General features: G+C 42.8%; 1 protein-coding gene across 1 annotated transcript in view; it reads right to left on the bottom strand.

Annotated features, from left to right (window-relative positions):
• LOC128684818 (lachesin) overlaps positions 1-18,605 on the bottom strand; it is a 396,707-nt gene that overhangs the window by 11,993 nt on the left and 366,109 nt on the right. Inside the window, exons 2-5 of the mRNA XM_053771102.2 lie at positions 8,304-8,471; positions 5,762-6,132; positions 3,858-3,998; positions 1,145-1,451 (exon numbers count right to left, since the gene is read on the bottom strand). Coding sequence (XP_053627077.1) covers positions 1,145-1,451; positions 3,858-3,998; positions 5,762-6,132; positions 8,304-8,471 — 987 coding nt within the window. The remainder of the gene's footprint in view (positions 1-1,144; positions 1,452-3,857; positions 3,999-5,761; positions 6,133-8,303; positions 8,472-18,605) is intronic.

Here is an 18,605-nt window from a genome sequence, read left to right as displayed (position 1 = left end):
GACAAGTTTCGTCGAAAACTTGATAAATCTCATGTGTATATATATCCATGGGGAAGTGGAACAGAATTCTTCCTCCGTAAGCCATGCGTGTCGTAAGAGGCAACTAAAATGCCGGGAGCAAGGGGCTAGTATCCCCTTCTCCTGTATATATTACTAAATTTAAAAGGAGGAACTTTCGTTTTTCCTTTTGGGCCACCTCGCCTAAAATATATTTAGTTGAATTAGGCTAAATTAAATTGCGCTTGTTATAATAAGGTTAGGTACGTTTTTTAAGGTTCTTTTGGTACAAAATTATTAATTTTTACATTTACATAAATGAAAAAATATAAACTGGAAAAATACTAGACATTTCGGTCGGTTATGAACTATTATCAGATCTCATATGCGAGTTAGGTGAAATGTTCCAGCAACGTCACTGCTACTTTCAAACAAGTAAACACACCTGCCGCCTGGTAAACACATTATTCATATTTATATCTCACCCGTGGCCTGATCAACATACGTCATGAGTAGCATACCTGACACTCATCACTCAAAACATCGGCCACTCACACAAATCACCACAACACGGCGCTTGTAACAACAGTCAGATCACATGCTGAACACACCTGCCACCACGAAACAGCTGTCACACGGAAGATACGCATGTCAGCAGCACATCACGTGGAAACATATATACACAACACATAACCAGGAAACATATACTGTATATCAGTAATTATACATTGCCCGGAAATGTGCCTGTCAAAAGTACATCACCAAGAAATATCGACAGTAAATCAAGAAATGTGCCTGTCAACGGTACATCGTCAAGAAACGTGCTTGTCTAGAGTATATGACCAGAAAACGTTCTTGTCTACAGTGCATCACCTGGAAACATGCACACCAATAGTACATCACCTGGAAACATGCATATCAACAGTACATCACCTGGAAACATGGATACCAGCAGTACATCACCTGGAAACATGCATACCAACAGTACATCACCTGAAAACATGGATGCTAGCAGTACATCACCTGGAAACATGCATACCAACAGTACATCACCTGAAAACATGGATGCTAACAGTACATCACCTGGAAACATGCATACCAACAGTACATCACCTGGAAACATGCATACCAACAGTACATGACTCACCTGTCATCTGTATAATAGCATTTTTTTCACCCTGGCTGTTCTTGGCAATGCAGACATAAGCGCCGAAATCCTTATCGGAGACGTTCTTGATGGTGAGGATATGGCGGTGAGCGGCGTGAGTGAGACTCAAGTGGGTGTTGTAAGAGTCGTAGGAATCGTTCTGACGTCCTGGTAAATGTAACTTGGTGTCCATGTCGGTGTCCGGAAGTGGGTGTCCATCTCTGGTCCAAGTCACATCAGGGGCTGGACGTCCCCGCACCAGACACACTAGTTCTACGTTGTCTCCCTCTCCTGTCCGCACGATCGCCTGCAGAAAATTAAGTTTGTTAGGCCCTGTGGACTGCAAATAGGTAATTAATTTGTTATACGTCATAAGCTGTATTTGGGTATTAAGACCGCAATTCGTATGCGCAAAGGTAGTTTTGTAGTGTGTAATTTCCTCCGTATTTCCGTTCGTGTATCTTTGCGTTATGTAACGCACAACGGAAATCTAATATTTGTTGTTCTTGGTTAGGTTAGGTTAACTAGTATATTAACTTATATTTATGTATAATTAACCAACAATAACGAATCATATAAAAAAAAGCGAATGGCCTACTTATAGTGTTGATGATCTCATGAAAGATGCTTGTATCTGAAGCCAAGTTACAAGAACTTGCTGTATGTATTCCGACATAATATATACAAGACACTTTGTGCATTATTAGAATCTTTATTAAAAAACGTTTTGTTCCTGAGAGTTTTGCCATGTACAGATGAGGCTCAGTTAAACATAGAATATTTATTATAAGAAACATTTCATGCTGAGTGGTTTCTTTGGTCCTAATACAGAGTAAGCTAAAAAATAAAAAGGTCTTGTATAGTGGTCTGAGACCGGTGACGTAGCGGGGCTGGTTGCAGTAAGTGGGTATCACGTGACCGCCTATCCTAATATGGGTAATAATCTATTACCCAAGAGTTTGGAAACGCTGAAGCTCCCGGATTTTTTTCCTCTGGTGGCAAAATCCGGGAGCTTCAATGTATACAAACTTTCAGCCTGCAGGTTGTTACCCATACTAGGATGGTTATGTGATACGCACTTTTGACCGAAATAATGTGCATAACCAGGGACTTTTCATGTGTTCGTACATATTAAATGTCATCCTATTTTGTAAAAGCTGTTTTATATGGAAATAAATTATTATTATTATTATTATTATTATTATTATTATTATTATATTATTATTGCAATTTTCTCCATCACACCGCTACAGTGTCACATGTACTATACCACTGTATAACACTGTTTTTAAGCTTACTCTATATTAGGACTGAAGAAACCACTAACGATGATACGTTTACTTTAATGAATCTTCTAAACTGTACATAAGTGTTTTTATCCACATCATGTGCTCATTATACTATCTAAAACTATAGGAGACAGAGTTTGCTTAGTGTAGATTTTCTGGTACATTGATCTTCAGCTGCACGATAGAGCTGATGAGTTGGCCCGAGTTGGCTAATGTATACTGGCGTGTGCTGGCTTATGCTGGCTTATGCTTTTAAGGATGGAGTTGATCATAATTCTGGTTTGTGATCAGCCTGAGAGTGTAGAAATACCATCTATTTTAGGTAGCAAGGTGAGCAGTTACGTAGCGTGTTTGCCTCGCGTTTTACAAACCGAGGATCAAACCCCCACTACTTCCTGTGGCGAATGCCCCACACGGGATCGGGGTTTAATGTGAAAGGTAAATCTGCCAGGCTGAAGACGTAACGCGTAAGGAACTCTAAATGAACTTCATCGACCTGAGACAAAGCTAAAGAAACATTACTCAGTACGGTTACCATCTATGAAAATGTTGCTTAGTGATCAGAGGTTTCGATTTACAACCGAAAGGGCCCACCTTCGATTTCTGGGTAGGACGAGAATTTCAATTTCATTAATCCTGTACAGAGAATATAAAACTACATGTAATGGATCAGGTCAGGTGGTGCTCGGAACTAGGTGATGGCTGTTTTCTTGGTAGAATGTATTTTTGCAAGTATTTCTGAAATCATAAAACTCTGTGTTTTGAGCACTCCTATCTTGAAATACTTGCCAAATATCCTACCTGAGCAGAACGCATTCATAACCTAGCTCGCTCTCCTGCCTGTGCAGCACCTTAGCAAACCCACTAATATTCATCTGTGTGAATCACTATTTATATATAACCTTAAGAATTTGGACAGGTCTCCGTACACCTCTTCTCCTAGCAGTTAATTGGTACCTGCATGTTAGTCGCATCCCGGTAGACAGTATACCATAGCTAGGAACAAACTTCAGAACGAGCTAAAGTAACAGTTAGGTCTTTGCCTGTCAATATTAGGTTAAAATAAGCATTTTACTACTAAATTAGTTCATGTTACAGTGAACCTAGTAAGACTAATACAGATCCCAGTATTGTGAGGTCTGCTGAGTTTAAAGCACAATTTAATCCAGTACGGGTGTTTAGGAGACCTTTCTATCTGTTAACTACTAGACTAGGCATCCTTCAAGGGAGATGGGAGTCCCTTGATTCATAATTCGCTTACCTTCTTCAGATCTATCCTGATTACCTCCCATTTCCCAGACGCGGTATAACTTCAACGAGTTCAGTGCTCTCCCGTAATAATAATAATAATAATAATAATAATAATAATAATAATAATAATAATAACAACAACAATAATAATACCAGATATAACAAAGATTGACCTTCTCCGTGGTAATTTCCGGAGGATACTCCACGGTGATGGACATGGCGGCTGAGGCTGACTCTCCGATGCCATTGTCGGCGGTGCAGAGGTAGGTGCCCTCTACGTGACGGTCTACACCCTCCAGCGTCAGACTGTCTCCCTGTAACATGAATAACAGGCCACTTCCTTAATAACTGAGTCAAGGAAACGAAGGCAAGAATTGCTCACCCCTTCCCCTGTAATTGCTGTTTGACCCACATGGGTTTAACTCTTTAATAGAATAATAATAATAATAATAATAGTCTGGGTACTGGAGGTGGGAAAGGCAGTGCCTGCACACCGACGTTGGGTGGGGATATTGCAGTTGGAAGGGGAATCTGACTGGGATGGCACATTTCTGGAAAGACGGCGATTAAGTGAATGTTAGTGAATATGTTTTCTTCACTGGGTCACCTTTCCATGGCGGGAGACAGCTGTTAGAGTTAATTAAAATAGCAGAAGTAGTAGTAATAATACTACTCTACTTTGGGTCATTAGCTTTCATAGATGAAATAATGAAAAAGCTTTATATGATACAGCCTTTAATATAAGGTACTCAGTACCTTTTATTGGTAAACCTTTGAAAATTCCAAGGACCACGTTTTAAAATTCGTATCTGCCGTATCAGATAAACCTTCTTAAAATTCTTCCTTGACTAAAAAAAAATCAATATTATCATTCTCAGGTCCAGAACAGACCTGAGAATGAAGATTGAGACACATGCAACATATGGGAATCTTTATTAAGGATACGTTTCACCACACTGACTTCATCAGTCCAATACAAAGCAGAGAAGGGTAAAGCGAAGAGGAGTTTGAGATAATCAGTCCCTCAGCCTGGAATCGATGTGTTCAGTCCATCACTCTTGTAGAATGATTCCCATATGATGCATAAGTGTCTCAATCTTCAACTTGTCGGTCTTGAAAACTATTTATCACAGACCTGAGAATGTTGATGGTTGTATCCAAGATCATTTTGCACAAAAAGTGATATATTTAAAATATGATTAACTAAAAAAAAGAGTTTACCTGGAGAGAGTTCCGGGGGTCAACGCCCCCGCGGCCCGGTCTGTGACCAGGCCTCCTGGTGGATCAGAGCCTGATCAACCAGGCTGTTACTGCTGGCTGCACGCAATCCAACGTACGAGCCACAGCCCGGCTGGTCAGGTACCGACTTTAGGTGCTTGTCCAGTGCCAGCTTGAAGACTGCCAGGGGTCTATTGGTAATCCCCCTTATGTATGCTGGGAGGCAGTTGAACAGTCTCGGGCCCCTGACACTTATTGTATTGTCTCTTAACGTGCTAGTGACACCCCTGCTTTTCATTGGGGGGATGTTGCATCGTCTGCCAAGTCTTTTGCTTTCGTTGTGAGTTTAAGTTTAAGATTAAAAATAACAAATATAACTTTAAATGGGACTAAGATTCGAATGTTATATCTAAATGTAAATCAGTTGCCGAACAAACTGTAATAAAGTAAGCAGAAAAGGTAGCGCTAACACTAACATCAGCCCAAGACTTTGCAAGCTGGTTTAATTTAATATTAATGAAATCTGTAGAAAATTTAATCTTTGCTGACAAGACAAGATTACTCTTGACCTGATCTGACCTGTAAACCTGACTTGGTTCACAAGTGATGCACTTACTGAGTTGTACAATATTTCAGATGTATACACTAAATATTGCAATTATCCTTCGAAAGGATCATCATACGAACAAGATAATAATCAGGTGATTTTTTCTCTGACAAATATATATAAAAAGAACAATTCTCTGTATTCTTTGAGAATTGATTAATATATTACCAAAGCATTTGATATTTACTTTTCAATGCTAAAATACTACTTAATATGGTAAAAATGTATAATCATGTCCCTGGTGTGACTAACCTCTTCGGTGCGTAGGCCTGAGGGAAGGGGACCTTCCTGACGGGACCATCTGATAGTGGGCTCTGGATTACCCTGTGCTTTGCACTTCAGGATAACAGTTTTGCCTTTGGCTACGTGTTGCTCTGGGGGAGCCAGGGACCTGATGGTGGGCGCAAACTGTACATTCAGGGTGTGTTCCAGCTGTATGGGCGGATCCATTTCGAACATGCAGAGGAAGATACCGGCGTCGCGTGGACGGACCGGGGAAATGTTGAGACGGGACCCATCCACGGTGATGCGACGGTCCCGGATCACCCTTTGAAGCCCAACCGACACCAATTTTTCCTTCCCGCCGTTGGAAGAAATTTTCTTGATGATGAGCTTATTCGTACCTGCAAGGGTTTAGAGCGAGCCTTAAGCTATGGCCAGATTGAGATGTTTGTGTCTCCTGGCCAAAGATGTAAAATATAATTAATTAGTAGGGGGTCAATATTTGTGTGAGCTTGCATAGTTGAATGATTACTTAGAAATAAGTTCGAAAACAACATATTCGAGCATGAGTGGTTAGCAGAATTGTAGTGTAAAAACAAGGCAGTTTGACACTTTCCTTTTATGATTTGTAGGACTATTCCACTTGTTTTCTCTTTAATTACTATACAGAAATCCCCTGAAAATGACTGTACTCATTATCACTCCTGTTAATTTAGTCTATGTGTTTACAATTGTATCTGATCATTAGGTCAAAGGTATGCAGTATCGACAAGTTGCTGAACAATACTTGAGTATTTTAATTGGAGAGACGTTTCACCTGTGCAACAGGTGAAACGTGTGTGGAATATCGATACTCAGGTGTTGTGTTGCGCATGTTTTCTATTCATTAGCTGTGTCTGAGCCTACATCTTTTACATTTTTTTTTTTGGACTTCTTTAGTCATATTTAGGATTTAGGATCCTACTTACATTTGGTTACTGGACTTTGATATCACTATCTTCTTTCCATACTCGTCATGGACTCTAGTTTTCCTTGACTTGGGTCTCGTTTTGACTGAATGTAGCCTCATAGGCTATGGTAGAGATTTGGGCTCCTTTTTTGCAAGGTAATTCATTTTCATATGTAACAAGGGGATTGGTGGAGATTACCCGAGAGTAGTAGGAAGAGAGGGGGCGCATAGATGTTGCGCCTGGATAAGGCTTAAGGAGTTTATATTCATTATTGTAACCTTTACTTAATATTACATTGAGTATCTTCGTTGGTAGCTAAAATGAAGATGTTTGACTTTGTATTACTATCTACTCATCTTCCTGCTAATTGTTATTAATATTACTGTTATTATTAGTTATGTTATAGGTAGGAATATTTATGGAAGGTAACTAGAATGAGGTAATCAGTCCCTCAACCTTGAGTCGATGTGGTCAGTCCATCAATCTTGAACATTTGAACAATTCTTCAAGGTAGGCTGGCTATATAGGCCTATGAGAAAAGTAGCTTGTTTTATATGTTGGTATATATATTGTAGTTTAATATATATGATATACTGCAGTTTGCTATGTATGGATTTTATGTATTGTGGTTTCAATCCCTTATGCTGTGCTGTATGACAATTGTAGGTTTAGTGCTTCTTTTTGATTATAATAATTCAATCACAACAATCTTCCCTCCTTACACTTGAGCAGTTCTGGGTAGGCTGGTTAGCCTACTGTAAAAGTATTTTGTTTTATATGACATATATACTGTATGATATACTTGGTATATATACTGTAATTTGATATATATGGATTTTATGTATTATATTTTTCAATCCTATACAACAATCTTTCCTGCTACACTAGAACAGTTCTCCTTCCATAAGAGTATTTTGTTTTATATGCTGATGTAAATATTTTATTTTGATCTATATAGTCTATGTAGAGACGAATTTTATGTATTTGTATACATTAGTAATGCTGCAGTTTATATCTATAGTTTTATAGATTATATTATTATTGTTATTGTGACTGCCTTTTTTTTTTTTTTTTTTTTTTTTTTTTTTTTTTTAAGCATTTTCAGATGACCGCAACCTCTCTTGAGATCTCTCGCGCACCTTAGTTTGAGAACCAATGGTTTAGTAGGAGGAAATGAAGAGGGGAGTAAGGGCAGAAAGAAGAGCTGGGGGGATGAGAGTAATAAGAAGTGAGGGAAAATTAATTAAGGATGGATAGATGGTGATAGGTGATGGGTGGGGGAGGGAGGAGTTATTGAGGACTGTGCCAGGGAAAGCTGCCAGGAGGAAAGAGGATGGAAAGAATGGATTTATGGGAGGTAGTATTTCCTACTCTGGGTCTTGCTCTGCATCCCCTGCGGTGCTGTGACTTGTTACCACCCAGGGATGGTCCCCACTCCTCAAATTCTCTCTCTCTCTCTCTCTCTCTCTCTCTCTCTCTCTCTCTCTCTCTCTCTCTCTCCCTATCTCCCCTGTTCCTTGTGTGTGTGTTCGTGTATAGGTGGGAGAGTAGAGCGAAGAGTGACCTATGTTAGTGTGTGGTGTGATAACATATACATACCCTTAGTTGGAGGTAGCACTTACCAGCATTCTCCACATCACAGGGGATGATGACTGATTGCCCCACCTCCACAGTAAAAGTCTGAGGGCGAGCCAGGAAGCTTGGCAGCTCTTCTTCCCGTTCATCGTAGTCGTAGTAGGTTTCCCCCTCGTAGTTGTAGCTGTACTTGTCGTTGTAGCCTTTGGACAGACCTGAAGAGAAGCCAAAGTTAGTTTTTAACCCTGAATCTGTACAGGAACATTCGTATATAATATATTATGAAATAAGACATGCACACTATTACTGCGCAGCATTACTGTACACTATTAATGCACAGTATTACTGTACAGGTAGACTCCAGGTAGGTAAGACATGCACAGTATTACGTTACTGTAATGAGGAAACATTTTGCAACGAATGGCTTGCGCAGGCGCGACTGAAGGATGAGGATGAGGAAGACTAAGAAGTTATTCGTGACGAAACGTTACCTCATTAAAATATCCTAATACTACGCATGAGTCTTATTTCACATTTGTCATTATTTTATACCATATCTTACCCTCAGATTCTGTTGGAAGGTGTAGCTAGAGTGATCCTTCAAGGATTACGTGCCTTGATGAAAGTTAAGAACTCTTATTCTCAGGAACTGGAGGTGCTCTCATTAAGATCAAACCTGATTGCCTCCAGTGTTAATTAAGATACCATTGTTAATTAAGATACCAGTGTTGATTAAGATATCAGTGTTAATTAAAATACCAGTGTTGATTAAGATACTAGTGTTGATGAAGATACTAGTGTTGATTAAGATACTAGTGTTAAGATACCAGTGTTGATTAAGATACCAGTGTTGATTAAGATACCAGTGTTGATTAAGATACAAGTGTTGATTAAGATACAAGTGTTGATTAAGAGACCAATGTTGATTAAGATACTAGTGATTAAGAGACCAGTGTTGATTAAGATATAAGTGTTGATTAAGATATCAATGTTGATTAAGATACTAGTGTACATTAAGATACCAGTGTTCATTAACATACCACTGTTAATTAAGTTACAAGTTACTCGAATATACTAATGTTCATTAAGATACAAGTGACCATCTAGATACCAATGCCCATTAAGACAAGAATATCCGGTAAGATAGTGGGATCCATTATCCCAGTAATGGATGTTAATATCCATTAACTAATAATGCTCAAAGCGGGGAGAATGGGGCAAGGGAATTCCCTAGTGTGAAAATACATATACATACAAAAATATTAATGCAGCTTATGGCGTTACAGTATATAAATGAATTCGTAAAAAAAATCCATGAAGCACGGAAAACTATTGAAATAAAAAAGCACGCTGAATTAAACAGTCTCCCTCTATAAAAAAATTAAATTCTTCGTGCGAGGCTAAAGTGAACAAACTCATTCCAGATCAACTATTCATGTCGTCATTTCAGTGAACCTTTGTGTCAATATTGTCCGAGTAACGCGAGGAGTGCCGGACAAAGACTGGGAGATACATGCACGCACGCACGCACGTACACGCACGCACGTACACACACACACACACACACACACGCACACGCACACGCACACGCACACACACACACACACACGGGGCCAGGAGCTTGGACTCGACCCCTGCAACCTCAACTAGGTAAGTACACACACACACACACACACACACACACACACACACACACACACACACTAGTTGAGTACATACACACAGTAACCATACCAAGTACATCTCCTGAGGCGCACATCAACCAAATAACTGCTGCAGCATGTGAGCGCCTGGCAAACCTAAGAACAGCGTTTCGACACCTCAGTAAGGAGTCGTTCAAGACAATGTACACCGTGTATGTCAGGCCCATATTGGAGTATGCAGTACCAGTTTTGAATCCCATACCTGGTCGAGCACGTCAAGAAATTAGAGAAAGTGCAAAGGTTTGCAACAAGACTAGTCCCAGAGCTAAGGAGTATGTCCTAAGAGGAGAGGTTAAAGGAAATCGACCTGACGACACTGGAGAACAGGAGGGATAGGGAGGACATGATATCGACATATAAAATACTGAGATGAATTGACAAGGAGGATAGGGACAGGATGTTTCAGAGATGGGACACAACAACAATGGGTCACAATTGGAAGTTGAAGACTCACAATGAGTCACATGGATATTAGGAAATATTTCTTCAGTCATAGAGTTGTCAGGGAGTGGAACAGTGGAGAGTGATGTAGTTTACCTGGAGAGAGTTCCGGGGGTCAACGCCCCCGCGGCCCAGTCTGTGACCAGGCCTCATAGATTTAAGAAGAGGTATGATAAAGCTCATGGAGCAGGGAGAGAGTGGACCTAGTAATGACCATTGAAGAAGCGGGGCCAGGAGCTATGAATCGACCCCTGCAACCTCAATTAGGTGAGTACACACACACACACACACACACACACACACACACACACACACACTGTTACAAAAAAACGCGATTCTAAAAGCTTAGAGATCTCCAGTGAATACTAGAAAGGACTGCCCTTCTAGCATCCAGCCTGTTACTGGGTTTTCGTAACAAGTAGTCAGTATCCTTGTCCAATTATCCATTAGAATTTAGTATGATTCAATAGTGCTTCAGGATTACAACTGGTAGGCTACTAACTAGAGAAATTAAAATTTAATAAATTTATTAAGTCTAGAGGTATATTATCAAATTAAATTAAATTAAATTAATCACAGTAATCAAAATAATATCACTTCTCTCGAGTACAATATTATTGTGCTGAAAGCACATATCACATTTATAATTCTTAAGTACCGTCTGGTACATTAACATTTAATAAGATATTACAAGTATGTACAAGTAAGTTTGTATGTGTGTAAATGCTCTAAGTAGTTCGCTATGTCTCAAGACTCGACTAGACTTAAACAAGTGAATGACAAAGTCCTCAGATAAACTAACTTCTTGACCAACTGGCAATCAGAACAGTCTGCTTGAACAACAACAAGAATGCTAAGCCCAATAGCAATATAACAAGCAACTGCGACACAGAATCAGGAACAAGGAGATAATATAACGACACTAAGTAGGGACCATCTGCAGATCCTCCACAAAAGTCACAAAACTCCCATACTACTGAATCTAAGTTCAGCATAAGAAATTCCCCGACTGTGATAATACACAGATACCAGTACAAATTAGGTCAGAAGCTACAGCTCAGGACCCCGAGTTGATTAGAGTGTCTATGCGACACACAACCTCAGTACAGCGTCGAAAATCACTAAGTCTATACAATGTTCTGTGAACAGAGTTCTACAGAACTAACAAGACTAATGAGACAGACAATCTGTCCAACCACCAAGAGAGTCTAGACCAGACTGAATACTTCAGGCGAGGTGAGGACACCCCCCCTCGATCACGTGATAGCTCCGTGGACAGCTGCAACTCGGAAACAGAAGCCGGCAGTCTAACGAGCCACAAGCGATAATTACAGTAGTTAGACAATCAAGACTTGAACTGAGCACATAATATGTAACATCCTACCTAACAACATAACTAAGTCAAATAATATAAAGCAATACATTTACGATTTAGCTATTATCGCAAATATAAGCAATATAAAATTATATGAAAAGGTAAAAATTATATATATACATAATAATCATTGCAACCCATTCAGGGGTTGCAACACACAAACACACACACACACACACACACACACACACACACACACACACACACACACACTCACTCTTTACCTATATCTCTCTCTCTACCTATCACTCTCTACCTATCTCTCTCTCTCTATTCCCTCTCCCATCTTTCCCCTCTAACATCTCTTACCTCTAACATCTCCCCCCCCTCTAACATCTCTCCCCCTCTAACATCTGTCCCCTCCCATTATCTCTCCCCTCCCCCTTTCCCCACCTCTCTCCCATCCTGCCCTCCCTCCCCCCCTAGCCTCTCTCCCCTCTCGCTCTTCCATCTCCCCCCTCTTTCCCCCTTCTCCCCCTCTTTGCCTTCTCTCTCTCTCTCTCTCTCTCTCTCTCTCTCTCTCTCTCTCTCTCTCTCTCTCTCTCTCTCTCTCTCTCTCTCTCTCTCTCTCTCTCTCTCTCTCTCTCTTGCTCTCTCTCTTGCTCTCTCTCTCTCTTGCTCTCTCTCTTGCTCTCTCTCTCTCTCTCTTGCTCTCTCTCTCTCTTGCTCTCTCTCTTGCTCTCTCTCTCTCTTGCTCTCTCTCTCTCTTGCTCTCTCTCTCTTGCTCTCTCTCTCTTGCTCTCTCTCTCTCTTGCTCTCTCTCTCCTGCTCTCTCTCTCTCTTGCTCTCTCTCTATCTTGCCCTCTCTCTCTCTTGCTCTCTCTCTCTCTTGCTCTCTCTCTCTCTCTCGCTCTCTCTCTTGCTCTCTCTCTTGCTCTCTCTCTTGCTCTCTCTCTCTCTTGCTCTCTCTCTCTCTTGCTCTCTCTCTCTCTTGCTCTATCTCTCTCTTGCTCTCTCTCTCTCTTGCTCTCTCTCTTGCTCTCTCTCTCTCTTGCTCTCTCTCGCTCTCTTGCTCTCGCTCTCTCTCTTGCTCTCTCTCTTGCTCTCTCTCTCTCTTGCTCTCTCTCTCTCTCTTGCTCTCTCTCTCTTGCTCTCTCTCTTTCTCTCTCTCTCGCTCTCTCTCTCTCTTGCTCTCTCTCTCTCTTGCTCTCTCTCTCTCTTGCTCTCTCTCTCTCTTGCTCTCTTGCTCTCTCTCTCTCTCTCTTGCTCTCTTGCTCTCTCTCTCTCTTGCTCTCTCTCTCTCTCTTGCTCTCTCTCTTGTTCTCTCTCTCTCTCTTGCTCTCTCTCTTGCTCTCTCTCTTGCTCTCTCTCTCTCTTGCTCTCTCTCTCTCTTGCTCTCTCTTGCTCTCTCTCTCTCTTGCTCTCTCTTGCTCTCTCTCTCTCTTGCTCTCTCTCTCTCTTGCTCTCTCTCTATCTTGCTCTCTCTCTCTCGCTCTCTCTCTCTCTCGCTCTCTCTCTCTTGCTCTCTCTCTTGCTCTCTTGCTCTCTCTCTCTCTCTCTTGCTCTCTCTCTTGCTCTCTCTCTTGCTCTCTCTCTTGCTCTCTCTCTCTCTCTTGCTCTCTCTCTTGCTCTCTCTCTTGCTCTCTCTCTCGCTCTCTCTCTTGCTCTCTCCCTCTCTTGCTCTCTCTCTCTCTTGCTCTCTATCTCTCTTGCTCTCTCTCGTCCCCATTTTCCCTTCTAACTCTCCCCTCTCCTACACTTAAAAAAAAAAAAAAAAAAAAATGGTGGGGACTCGCAGGAACCAAGGATCAGATGAGAATGGTTCGGGTAGGGAGGAGTGGATGGAGGAGCAGTGGAAAAGGATGGAACAAGAGTGGGAGAGAAAATTAGGAGAGCTTTCTGAAAAAATGGAGAAAGAGCTCTCTGTGAAATTGGAAAGGAGGTTGGAGCAGGAAACAAAGAATTGGGAGGCACAAGTCGAAACTGCAGTAGCCAAGATAAGGGTCCTAGAAGTTGAGATAAATAGGCTGGAGCGAGTTACAGGGGCAGTGACCAGAGAAGACACAGCATATGAAGCTGCGAGGCTGAACAGGAAGGAAGGAATTATGAATTATGCTAAGGTCACATCAATCTGCCAAGGAGGACCAAGGAGTGAAAGGGAAGATCAGCTGGTTGCAGATGGAGAGGGTGATAGGTCGAATGCTGAGGCACAACAAGGCTATCAAGAGCCACTGGAAAAATCAAGGGAGAAACTGACCACATACAGACAGGATCCAGAGTCACAGAGGGTGAGGCAATGGGAGGAAGAAAGGGCAAAATCAGTGTTTATCCATGGGCTTCAGGAGAGAGAGGAAAGGACACACACTGAAAGGAAGCAGGAAGAAGGAAAGGAGATTGAGAAAATCATCACGGAAATAGGTGAAGAGATGGACGAGATTGTAAATTTTCAGAGAATAGGGGGGTACTCGAAGGGGAGAAACCGACCAATCAAGCTGATTCTCAGGACGGAAACAGTGCGGAACAGGATCCTCCAAGAGAAACCACGATTGAAATACTCGGAAGAGTACAAGAGGGTGTTCCTAGACAGAGACAGAACAAAATCAGAGCGACAGCAGCTGAGGGAGAGGACAAAAAAACGAAAGGAGCTAGGAAAAGAGACAAGGAGGGAATCAGCAGAGGTCAGTCAGAGCAGGACAGAACAGCAAGGGCAAGCACACACACAACTACTCTCAGAACCATACAACCTATCACACCATCCCAACACACACTACAATCCATACCCACAGCCTCCACCCAACATCGAGCTATAGAATCCCACAGTATGCCACCAGGTCTCCCACCCCCACAGGCCCCCCAATCCACAGTGTTGGAAAGGAAACTGAAGGTATGGTACACAAACGCTGATGGAATAACAAATAAGTGGGAGGAGTGGCACGAAAGGGTCAAAGAAGCATCACCGGACATCATAGCTCTTACAGAAACCAAGCTTACAGGTATGATAACAGATGCCATCTTTCCAACGGGATACCAAATCCTGAGGAAAGACAGAGGGAACAGGGGGGGTGGAGGAGTGGCGTTGCTGATCAAAAATCGCTGGAATTTTGATGAGCTGGAGAGAGGAGATAGCGGAGAAGAAAGTGATTACATAGTGGGAACACTTCACTCTGGAGGTCCCAAGGTGGTAATAGCAGTGATGTATAACCCACCACAGAACAGCAGGAGGCCAAGGCAAGAGTACGACGAGAGCAATAGAGCGATGGTTGACACACTGGCTAGAGTGGCCAGAAGAGCTCATGCATGCAGGGCAAAGCTCCTGATCATGGGTGACTTTAACCACAAGGAGATCGATTGGGAGAACTTGGACCCACATGGGGGCCAAGATACATGGAGGGCTAAGATGATGGAGGTGGTACTGGAGAACTTCATGTACCAACACGTAAGGGACACTACAAGAGAGAGAGGAGAGGATGAACCAGCAAGGCTGGACTTAGTATTCACCTTCAGTAGTGCAGATATCGAGGACATCGCATATGAAAGACCCCTTGGGGCCAGTGACCATGTGGTTTTAAGCTTCGAATACACAGTAGAGCTACAAGTGGAGGGAGAAGCAGGAAGGCCAGGACGAATGAAGCCAAACTACAAGAAAGGGGACTACACAGGAATGAGGAACTACCTGAACGGGGTTCAGTGGAACAGAGAACTGGCAGGGAAGCCAGTTAATGAGATGATGGAATATGTAGCAACAAAATGCAAGGAGGCTGAGGAGAGGTTTGTACCCAAGGGTAACAGGAGTAATGAAAAAGCCAGGATGAGCCCATGGTTTACCCAAAGGTGCAGGGAGGCAAAAACCAAGTGTGCTAGGGAATGGAAGAAATATAGAAGGCAAAGGACCCAGGAGAATAAGGAGAACAGTCGTAGAGCCAGAAACGAATATGCACAGATAAGAAGGGAGGCCCAAAGACAATATGAAAATGACATAGCAGCGAAAGCCAAATCTGACCCGAAACTGTTGTACAGCCACATCAGGAGGAAAACAACAGTCAAGGACCAGGTAATCAGGCTAAGGAAGGAAGGAGGAGAGACAACAGGAAATGACCGTGAAGTATGTGAAGAACTCAACAAGAGATTCAAAGAAGTGTTCACAGAGGAGACAGAAGGGACTCCAGAAAGACGGAGAGGTGGGGCACACCACCAAGTGCTGGACACAGTGCACACAACCGAGGAAGAAGTGAAGAGGCTTCTGAGTGAGCTAGATACCTCAAAGGCAATGGGGCCAGATAACATCTCCCCATGGGTATTGAGAGAGGGAGCAGAGGCGCTATGTGTACCCCTAACAACAATATTCAATACATCTATCGAAACAGGGAGATTGCCTGAGGCATGGAAGACAGCAAATGTAGTCCCAATCTTTAAAAAAGGAGACAGACATGAAGCACTAAACTACAGACCAGTGTCACTGACATGTATAGTATGCAAAATCATGGAGAAGATTATCAGGAGAAGAGTGGTGGAACACCTAGAAAGGAATGATCTCATCAACAGCAGCCAGCATGGTTTCAGGGACGGGAAATCCTGTGTCACAAACCTACTGGAGTTCTATGACATGGTGACAGCAGTAAGACAAGAGAGAGAGGGGTGGGTGGATTGCATTTTCTTGGACTGCAAGAAGGCGTTTGACACAGTTCCACACAAGAGATTGGTGCAAAAACTGGAGGACCAAGCAGGGATAACAGGGAAGGCACTACAATGGATCAGGGAATACTTGTCAGGAAGACAGCAGCGAGTCATGGTACGTGGCGAGGTGTCAGAGTGGGCACCTGTGACCAGCGGGGTCCCGCAGGGGTCAGTCCTAGGACCAGTGCTGTTTCTGATATTTGTGAACGACATGACGGAAGGAATAGACTCTGAGGTGTCCCTGTTTGCAGATGACGTGAAGTTGATGAGAAGAATACACTCGATCGAAGACCAGGCAGAACTACAAAGGGATCTGGACAGGCTGCAGACCTGGTCCAGCAATTGGCTCCTGGAGTTCAATCCCACCAAGTGCAAAGTCATGAAGATTGGGGAAGGGCAAAGAAGGCCGCAGACGGAGTACAGTCTAGGGGGTCAGAGACTACAAACCTCACTCAAGGAAAAAGATCTTGGGGTGAGTATAACACCAGGCACATCTCCTGAAGTGCACATCAACCAAATAACTGCTGCAGCATATGGGCGCCTAGCAAACCTCAGAACAGCATTCCGACATCTTAATAAGGAATCGTTCAGGACCCTGTACACCGTATACGTTAGGCCCATATTGGAGTATGCGGCACCAGTTTGGAACCCACATCTAGCCAAGCACGTAAAGAAACTAGAGAAAGTGCAAAGGTTTGCAACAAGACTAGTCCCAGAGCTAAGAGGTATGTCCTACGAGGAGAGGTTAAGGGAAATCAACCTGACGACACTGGAGGACAGGAGAGATAGGGGGGACATGATAACGACATACAAAATACTGAGGGGAATTGACAAGGTGGACAAAGACAGGATGTTCCAGAGATTGGACACAGTAACAAGGGGACACAGTTGGAAGCTAAAGACACAGATGAATCACAGGGATGTTAGGAAGTATTTCTTCAGCCACAGAGTAGTCAGTAAGTGGAATAGTTTGGGAAGCGATGTAGTGGAGGCAGGATCCATACATAGCTTTAAGCAGAGGTATGATAAAGCTCACGGCTCGGGGAGAGTGACCTAGTAGCGATCAGTGAAGAGGCGGGGCCAGGAGCTCGGACTCGACCCCCGCAACCTCAACTAGGTGAGTACAACTAGGTGAGTACACACACACACACACTGGACAACTACCTGAGGTATGGAAGATGGCAAATGTAGTCCCAATTTTTAAGAAAAGAAACAGACACGAGGCATTAAACTACAGACTTGTGTCACTGACGTGTATAATATGCAAAGTCAGGGAGAAGATCATCAGGAGGAGAGTGGTGGAGCACCTAGAAAGACAAGCTTATAAACGACAACCAGCACGGTTTCAGGGAAGACAAAGCCTGTGTCACAAACCTACTGGAGTTTTATGACAAGGTAACAGAAGTAAGACACGAGAGAGAGGGGTGGATAGACTGCATTTTCTTGGACTGCAAATAGGCCTTCGACACAGTCCCTCACAAGAGGTTAATGCAAAAGCTATAGGAACAGGCACGTATAACAGGAAAGGCGCTGCAATGGATCAGAGAATTGCTGACAGGGAGGCAACAACGAGTTATGGCACGTGACGAGGTGTCAGAGTGGGTGCCTGTGTCGAGCGGGGCTCCAAAGGGGTGAGTCCTAGGACCTGTGCTGTTTTTGGTATATATGAATGACATAACGGAAGGGATAGACTCAGAAGCGTCCCTGTTTGTAGATGATGTGAAGTTAATGAGAAGAATTAAATCGGTCGAGGATCAGGCAGGACTACGAAGAGACCTGGACAGGCTACAAGCCTGGTCCAGCAACTGGCTCCTTGAATTTAACCCCGCCAAATCCAAAGTTATGAAGATTGGGGAAGGGCAAAGAAGACCGCAGACAGAGTATAGTTTAGGTGGCCAACGACTGCAAACCTCACTCAAGGAAAGAGATCTTGGGGTGAGTATAATACCGAGCACATCTCCTGAGGCGCACATCCATCAGATAACTGGTGCAGCATACGGGCGTTTGGCAAACCTGAGAATAGCTTTCCGATACCTCTGTAAGGACTCGTTCAAGACTCTGTACACCATATACGTCAGGCCCATATTGGAGTATGCAGCACCAGTTTGGAATCCACACCTGGTCAAGCACGTCAAGAAATTAAAGAAAATATAAAGATTAGCAACAAGACTAGTCATAGAGCTAAGGGAATTGTCCTACGAAGAAAGGTTAAGGGA

This window comes from Cherax quadricarinatus, chromosome 5 (genome assembly GCF_038502225.1).
Source record: "Cherax quadricarinatus isolate ZL_2023a chromosome 5, ASM3850222v1, whole genome shotgun sequence".
In the NCBI taxonomy this organism is placed as follows: domain Eukaryota; kingdom Metazoa; phylum Arthropoda; class Malacostraca; order Decapoda; family Parastacidae; genus Cherax; species Cherax quadricarinatus.
Note: the sequence above shows the minus strand (reverse complement) of the source record. Positions and strands in the feature narration are given on the sequence as shown.